Source organism: Myxocyprinus asiaticus, chromosome 19 (assembly GCF_019703515.2).
Source record: "Myxocyprinus asiaticus isolate MX2 ecotype Aquarium Trade chromosome 19, UBuf_Myxa_2, whole genome shotgun sequence".
NCBI lineage: Eukaryota > Metazoa > Chordata > Actinopteri > Cypriniformes > Catostomidae > Myxocyprinus > Myxocyprinus asiaticus.
Window position 1 is genome coordinate 7,406,565 of NC_059362.1, and position 9,351 is coordinate 7,415,915.

A 9,351-nucleotide genomic window follows, 5' to 3' on the forward strand; every position below is an offset into this window, starting at 1 on the left:
GTTTTTTTTTTTTTTTTTTTTAAGGTTAATTTTACTCATTAAATTATTAGTTAATTTTTTCATTACTTATTTAATTTCACTTTTATCAAAAATGTAGTCTGAAAGAACACTACACATTTGGATGTCTTACGAACGATTTACACATAGTCGGGAGCTGGTGTAAATTCCGTTCGTACCAACTAACATTTTGAAAATCCGAAAACTTTTGTGAATTCGTGAATTTACGTTGGAACGGCTTTATGAACGATTAACACAAAAATTAATTCTGCTCATGCTTCATGAATGAGGCCCATATTGACCAATTGAAAATCTGGGATTCAAAATCTAATTTAAAATAAACCTGAAAATAAACATGGAGATTAAGATATTACAGAATGTAAAACAAATAATCGTTCTGAAGTAAAATGAATACCAAATATTTAGGATTCTGCACGCTTTCTTCATCACTAATTTGTGACAATGACCATGTGAACTCAGATTTCCTTGCTTTCATTGAATCACACAAGATGCCCTCTGGAACGTTCTCAAATCATGCCGGATAACATGGATCATGTCACCTCGATTCAACTTTTAATGCAAATTATTATGCTGATAGTCTTATCTGTGCAGACAAAAAAAAAAAAAAAAAAAAAAATTTTTATTAGAAAAATGCAAAATAGAAGCATTTTCACATGTGAACTCTTCGACTTTTGAACCCCACTGTTTATGATCACAGTATAACTGCATGCTCGATATCTTCCACTGAGCCTGATTCTTTCCTCTTTCCTCAAAAAATAAAATTCACAGCTTGCACTGCAAAGTCTAACCCCTGTGAGTTGCACAGATCAGTCAAGGGATCTACGTGTGTGTTAGCATGTGTGTGGCAGGCAGTACAGTCTGAATCTTGCAGTGGTATCTGTGTTTCCGGTTTAGTTCTCTGCACGCTGGACGGATGTTGGAGTGGTGCACATGCACTGTAAAGGTATATCGCAGCAGACGAACTAGCACTAGCTAAAGCCGCAAAACAGCCTCAAAATACACTCTCAGGCATGAGCCGCCTCGCATGTCACAGAATCACAGGTGCACTTTGGGAAAAGTGGTTAAGGAGCCTCACAAACAGCCGTTTGTTATGTAAAAAAAAAAGTTAGCTACATTTCTCGAATTTTGTACTCTCGCAAAATTCCCTATCTGGCAACTCCATGTCGTTTGCTTTGGACTATCATCATCTCAGTTATGACGAAACAGTCAAGGCACACTCTTTGCTGTGATATGGATCTGACCCAAAACACAAAACCACACAGAGATACAAAACAGATTCACTGAGAGCAAAAATACAGGAAAGAAACTGCAGCAAATATGAGATCCAATAGCTAATCAATCCCAGTCTCTGCCTATGACAAACACGGGACAAACACGTTCTTGAACACATACTAGTTAATTATTGGAAAGCTGCACGATAAAAAGTGAACCTTAAAGAGATTTACCCAATAATGAAAATTCTGATGTCATCCTCTCACCTTACGTTGTTCTAAACCTTTATGGTTTTCTTTCTTTGATGGAACACAAAAGGAGATTTTAGGCATAATATTAGGGACTGACAGCCTCAGTCACCACTCATTTTCATATTATGGAAAAGAAAAATTCAGCTTTTTTTGTGTTCAACAAAAGACAAAAAGTCATGCTGGTCTGGAACAACTCATGAGTGTGAGTAAATGATGATAGAATTTTCTTTTTTTGGGTGAACGATCCCTTTAAGGATCTATTATCTAAATGACTTTTGTTGGTGTAACCAAATGTTATCACACTGATGTAGTCATTAAATTATATACTTGAGTTGAAAACTGTTTATTTAAATATTACCACATGAAGCACATTTTAGGCTAACTGACAAAACATTCTTTACAGTGTGGGAAAGCGGCAATAACTCCTCACAATATTTGACTCTGACTCACAAACAAACTGATATTTAGAGATATATTTGGAGCCTGTGATACCTAAACACATATTAAACGACATCAGATACATGTCTGAATGCTAAAAGTGCTGTGAAGGATGCATCAGAAAGCGGCACCGGGCCTCTGCCACACACTCAACTGGCTGCCGCTCGCTCGCTGGCTGACAGGAGACCCATCAGAGAGGCAGCGTAACGCCAAGGAGAAGAACACAAACATCATGGGGTTGGCATGGAACCAATGCCACAGGAATGTGCACTGAGGGCGTGCTGGGAGCCAGCATGCCTTCCCAAACGGACCAAACGCAAGTGAAGGACACAATGGAAGTACGAAGGTGGTTGTGAAAGCCACAGGTACAGCAGATCATGTGTGTGGTGTGATATTTAAATCAGATACATCTATGTGTTAAGTGTGTAAAGAAGCGGTATCATTGCATAATATATATTATGTACAGTACATCATCCACTTTCTATTAATAATAATGCTGTAGTTGTGTAGTTTACAGATAAATTGCTCCCTTTTCAAAGGCCATTAAGTCTTTGGACTCACTTAAAAATGTCTATACAGTAAATGTCATTGTATTAGATAGCTATCAAACCAAATGGCATATTCAAAGAAATGATGCTAGAGCTTTTCTCAGAACTAACGTCACTTTTCTGCCATTTTTCCTCAACTTCACACAGGTGTCCTTGCAAAGTAACCACAAGTGCAGTTCATCACATTAACTATGGACATGTTCCATTAACATTTGACAACAAGAAAGTGTCCAAATATGTTTATTACTTACATTTTATTTGAAACCTAATGTTTTGCTTGAAAAGTGTGTTTGTGCTATATTTCTTTAAAATAAATGCCACTTGGTTTTGGTATTCTGTTCAGGGACTAAAAACGGTTCAAGGAACGAAAACCGTAAACGAAAGAAATTTTTAGCAGAACGTAACCGAAAACCGGAACAAAGTGATTTTCAATTGTTCCGGAGTGAAAATGTTATTTTTAAGTGCTGGTAACCGGTTATAACCGGTTAATTTCATTCCAATAATTTTTTTCATTAAACCAAAGGCCAAAGGATTATCACAGCCTTTACAAAAAAATCTAAAATAGCTGCAAACTTGCCGCAAATAATTTTCACATGCAGATGAGCTTGTGATTCGCCGCAGATGTTTGCCAGACGTTCGCAGCTCTTCACTGGTAGTGGTGAACCTCCAGCAAACCTTTGGCAAAAATAGACAAAAGCTCATTTGCATGTGAAAATTATCAGTGGCGAATTTGAGGCAAGTTTGCAGCAAATTTGTCATCAACTTTTTGTAAGGGAGTATATTTTTTGGAAAAAAAACCACTTCATGTTGCCCGAAAAAATGAAACATGTGCTTTGATCATGAAGGAAACCGTTGCATCACACTTTTACCTAATTGCCTGTTGTGGATGTCGCATTCTATGAATGAAGACCTTTTTAACAACTATGTATAAATACTACATACATGTATGGTTAAAAAATATATATATTCAATGTAAAAAGTACATTTCTCAATTGTTTCCAAGTCTTCACTGAATTATTGTCAGATATGATGCATTAATACAGATTTGATGCCGTTTGGGTTTTGACTGAGAAGCAGATCTGTAATTAAAATGATAAATGAATGCTTGTTATGATTTCTATGCTGATAAATCCACCACACAGGAAAAGTGTAAATGCAAATTTTTGCTTATTAAGGTGAGGCAAGTGGCTTATTTTGGGCTTGTTTTTCCAGACCAGGTTGCTTGTTTCTCTTGTGAGATCTGGCAACACTGCAATTGGTATTTCACTCACCCCTTATCACAGAGTACTGTCATTTTAAATAGAACGTTATTAACCGTTCTTTTATTTCATTCTAATCAGTTACCTTTCGGAAAGTAGGAAACTTCTGAACCGGAACAAAAAAATAACGTTTTTGCTCAGAACGAACCAATATTAAAAAAAACAAATTGTTTTTAGTCCCTGATTCTGTTATCTAATGCAATGACGTTCATACATTTCTAAGTTTAGCTTAAGTGTCCAAATCATTCTTATAACTGACGTTTCATAATTTGAAACCTAACAAACATTTTGTTAAATGTTTTGCACTAAAAGGGTGTTTGTGCTATATATATATATATATATTTAAAATAAATGCCACTTAGTTTGATATTTATGTTATTTAATGCAAAGACATTAATACACTTTTAAGTGGGGCTTAAATGTCCAAATGCAAAAAAAAAAAAAAGAAAAAAAAAAAGAAAGAAAAGATCAATTTGTAGATGAAATCAATATGTTAAACTGAAATAACAAAATAAAAATAAAACTACTAAATGTACAAATAATTTAGAAGAATTCTGTTATCCTGTTATACTATAAAAATATAATAGTATAATAGTATATTTAATAGTATATTAATAATGAAGATAAAAATTATAGTAAGCATGTAACCAAATATTCATGATTGGGCGGAACAAATCTTTATTGATCAACATCAATTCTGAACATTGGTTGTCTGTGGTGATTACGGCACTGAATTAAAGTAGCTAATATTTCAAGAAACACACAGCGGACAGCACTGAGCACATTCAGCACAAAGATTGTGGGTGATATGTATTTACAACACTGTTAACGTCTGCAGCTCGTGTGAAAAGAATATGATTTTTGTCAGGTGCATTTGCAGGCCCAGCTTAATAACGTGAATGCTCTTTCTTATCTTCATTAAAGAGGCCTACGCACAGACCCAACTGCTTCTGGATGTGTGCCAAACAAATGTGCACAAATTTTTAAATGCACGTGCACTCTAACATCTTCCTCAGAACCTGCCAATTTCGCATAAAGCAGGATATTTAAAGGTAGAACCCCAATAACGTTGTTTTAAAAGTATCCTGTTTTTACGTTTTTCATTTTCTCTGTGTCAGTTTGTAATACCTGCCCAAGGACAACAGATGAAAATGAGCTGTTAAAGCTAAACTGGCAGTTTTACAGAAGTGTTTACATCTCTATAAATTTTAACTGAATAAAGTAAAACTAAAATCAGAACGTTTGTTGGAACCAAGGACATGAAGTGTTTAGGAGCAATGCGCAGAGTGGGCATAGTGTCTAGATTACTGCTCCCCAGAGTGAAATCTATACTCCAATAAATTGAATTAATTACCTTTAGCCTAAGATAAGAGATTTATACTGAGCTTGGTGTGGGAATAATACACTTGGGAGAAGAGATAGCAATTCAGGGTATTAACCATTATAAATACAGTTATCACACTTCCTGAAGGCAGTAATCAGATTCTCTAAATACACACAAACACACACACACACACACACACACACACACTCTCTCTCTCTCTCATAAGGACTTACAGCACCCCCTATCAGCTATACCCATACGCACTCACACTCAATTGAAGCTATGCAAACCAGCAAATATGATACTCATAAAATAGACCGTAATATTGTGCAGTGGAACAGACACTCGCATATAATATTTGCCAAGTCAGGTCAGACGAGTCCGATCAGCGGGAAACCACACGCCAATCAAACAGCTCTGGGCTCACAGAGTGTGTGAAATAATCTCTCTCTTTGTTTCGTCCTCATTCAAAGGCTGTTGTGACATAAACAAATAGGGTGGATATCACCATTTAATTACTCCTAAAGAAGTGAGTCACTTGTAAAAGGCTGGTGTGACCATTTCCACTCTTAGAAGTCAAAGGCACAGTGGTCGGAAAGTTCATGCCTTGTGTTTTATTAGCGTTAGGCAAAGCAAAGTGACCACCACCTACTAAAAGATCATGGAAAACATCATGTGAACATTCAAAGCACTGACACTCACAGCCATTAAAAGCCAATGCAAGAATCGTTTTACATTTTAAGAGCCACAGCCAGTAAGGGCCCTAATGGACAGCCCCCACCCACAGTTTAACGTTTAAACAAACCCATCCAAATGTCTGTGCAACTGCTCATGTAATGAATCATACATGTTCACACTTTTAACATGCTACAAGAGCTATGGAGATATACCAATCAGTTTCTTTGGCACTGAAGAGCTGTTGCGGAAATCTAAATATGTGCGGTTTCATCTTTCTAACTTCCTTGTGAACCCCTGCTGATCGAGTTATCTTCTATAAAGGAATAGTTCATCCGAAAAGGAAAATTCTGTCAGAATTTATTCACCCACATGTTGATCCAAACCTATTTGATTTTCTTTCATCCATGGAACACAAAAGGAAGTTCACCTCTGTCATCATTCACTTATATAGAAAAAAGATGCAATGAAAGTGAATGGTTATTGAGGCTAACATTCTGCCTAACATCTACATTTGTTTTCCACAGAGGAAATAAGGTCTTACAACTTTGGAACAACACGTGAGTATTTTCATTTTTGGGTGAACTATTCCTTTAAAGCACACACCTGTGCATGTGCATGCGGGCGTAGAGTGCGTCCCGCGTTTATTTCAAGACGCAAAGTATGTCGATATTCCTGTTTCTTGCTTTTCTCTTTGAGTGTGATCTATAGGTCCTGTCGCTCGGGGCAAGATCTTCCTATTGTGCAACCTTTAGCTAACTGACATGTTTTGTGCCAAGAGCGTTGACATAGCCAAATGAGGGTAATTTGGTTTTCCCCTTCATACAGAACCCCCACCCCCCCAAAATAAAAAAAGATTGTGATATTGCCGATGAAGGCTGGCCTGCAAGCCTGAGTAGAGTCCACTTAAAAAAAGGGTCGGTTAACAATATGTACACATGAGAGAGTGAGAGAGAGAGAGAGAGTATAGAAAGCATACACACATCTCAATGTAAACTACACATTTACCAGCTGACACACACATACACACTCATGCATACTAATTATGTTTGAACTAAACACATTTTTGAGTCACAGTATAATTATTCTGCTCAAACACACTTGCAAACATACTAACACACACATATGCTGGAGGGGTTTTGCTATACAAATAAATGTATTTAAGAAAGCACTAACATAGAAATTATTTTGGTATTTATTGTTAACGAAAACCTACAATAAAACCTCTGAATGGAAGTTAGCTATCCGCTAAATATAACACATCAGATAAAATAATATTGCAAACTGCCAGTGGTTTGAATTTAAAGCCCACCAGCTCTCCATAAGCCCTCCCACTTCTTTAACACATTTTCTTCCTTTTCATTTTCACGTTTTGCAAAACGGCAACATCAGCAGTGCAAAATTTGACATGCAAAGACCAGCTACTCACTACTGAATCTGATGTGTTCAGGAAAGAGCTCCTTCAGATTATACCCACACTCTCAGTGAAACCAGAAACACCAAAATGAATAACAGAGCTGAAAGTTTTGAATGTAAAATGTCATGGCGGATCCAAAAATGTGGGGGTAGGGGGAGATAATAAAAAATAAAAAAATAATTTGTTAAATATATTTTGAATAGGAATTATTAACCGCTTAATACAAATAAATCTTGCTGTAAAGAGATTTTTAAAGAGGTGTTTAAAAAGAGGTTCAATTCGTAAAATATTAGAGTATAGGATGGATCATATCAGTGAAATGCAAAGTAATCGTAGCTCTAATGTTTGTGTTATTCACAGACAAACATTTCTTTTTTTTAATTTTTTGTGGTTATAAACAGTGAACATGAAAGGAGAATATATCATTAAAATGATATAAATTATACACATTAAAGCTCTATGATATTAAAACTCATTAACATACATTAACTCTAAAAACATGCTTTATTATAAAACTTTCATATTTTATGATCAAATTATAAAAAAAAAGTTCAAATGAAAAAAGGCCTTTTGAGGAAATGAATTTGAAAAGTACAATTAAAAAGGGTGTGTAAAGTATCTCTTGATGTATCGGATAAATAGATACAATTCTGGAAGTTGAACACCAAAGGAACACGTATGTCCTTGTGAGTCCTGTCTGATAGTCTGATATTGTAAAACACAGGTTAAAAAAAAAATAATCAACTAAATAAAAAATGTACAACACCAAATGCTGACTGTAGGCATTATACATATAAATGAATAAATAATTTAAAATAAGCTATATAAAGCAGACTTGATAGGCCACTCTGTGCAGGTATGTGTGTGTGTAAGGGTGAGAGATATAATGTGTGCGTGTGTGTGCGTGTGTAAATGTGTGACTGTGTATTGAGAGGCGACAAAGCAAATGATAGCGTGTGGGTCTCTTATTTCATGCATTATCTTTTATGTTAAGCATGCCGATATTGTCCCACATTTATTCTCTGAACTGCTGGTCTGATAGTATTAAAAAATATATATATATTAATTTTTTAAAACAGTAACAGGCCCCAATTGTTGGTTATAATTTATAAATAAATAGATTTTTGGAATCAATTAAGCTCAAACAACTACTGGTTTACTGTAATGATTTTTGTTATATGAAATTAAGTTAATTCTATTCTTTTGGTGACAAAAAGTACATGTAATTCAAAATATAATTCATGTGTTGGACTTCATGATGGTTTTATGGCTTAAGTCAACCAAGTGAAAAACTAACATGACTCCTGTTACAATTCGAAGTAATGCATGTTTACTTAAGACAAGTGTGAGATATACATCTGATATATAACAACAGGCAACATGAATAAACTGGTAGGCTACTCCTGCATTGTTTATTACATTATGGTGAAAGAAAGAAAGAAAGAAAGAAAGAAAGAACAGAAAGTTGTTTATTTACATAAGTCCTTTGGCAATATATTAAGGTATGCCAGTACTGCTGAAGGTGATGAAGGTGTTGTACTCACTGGGTATGGTGTCCCTCTGTGTGAGGGACAGATGCTGGGGATTGCCTTGCTTCCGTCGGGACATTGCCCCACCATTTACAGCAGCATCTCACGGACACTCGGACTGATGTGTGCGCGCTCCCCGATGCTCTCCAAACTTTCCTCCACAGTCCGGTGTGTTCCACTCCGCTCTCGTGTTAATATAATCGCTATCACGGCAAAAAAAAAACTAACACTTGACCTCTCTGAAAAGTCTAAATCGCGCTCGACTGATTTGAAGCAATGACTAAGAGCAACTTGGCCTGAGATAGCGATGCGTAAAATCACTCCGCCGACAGCCTCACCTTGATTCCAAAACACTGTCCTGTAAATTTCTGTCTTTAAAATCCCTACAGCATAGAATTAAACATCTATGGTCCTGCTATAATGGAAATCCAAGATCCGTGGACGGCGCGCTCGCCAGGTGAGAGAAGTGTTTGGCACAGTCCTCCATGTGCGCTTGGCATCAGAGCGCAGAATGGCTCAATTCGCTCGCGGGTCCCTCTGAAGACAACACCTCCTCTCCAGATCAATCAAGACCCGAGCAATTACGTCTCGCATTCACGCCCGACATGTTCCTCTCAGGGAGGACCCATCGCCTCTCTCTCTCTCTCTCTCTCTCTCTCTCTCTCTCTCTCTCTCTGTGT

At 36.5% G+C, this 9,351-nt stretch overlaps 1 protein-coding gene across 1 annotated transcript in view; it reads right to left on the reverse strand.

The window, feature by feature from the left end:
- Positions 1-9,248, reverse strand: part of LOC127410293 (B-cell lymphoma/leukemia 11B-like) — a 60,626-nt gene extending 51,378 nt beyond the window's left edge. The window contains exon 1 of the mRNA XM_051645482.1: positions 8,687-9,248. Coding sequence (XP_051501442.1) covers positions 8,687-8,750 — 64 coding nt within the window. The 5' untranslated portion in view covers positions 8,751-9,248. The remainder of the gene's footprint in view (positions 1-8,686) is intronic.
- Between the last annotated feature and the right edge of the window lie 103 nt (positions 9,249-9,351).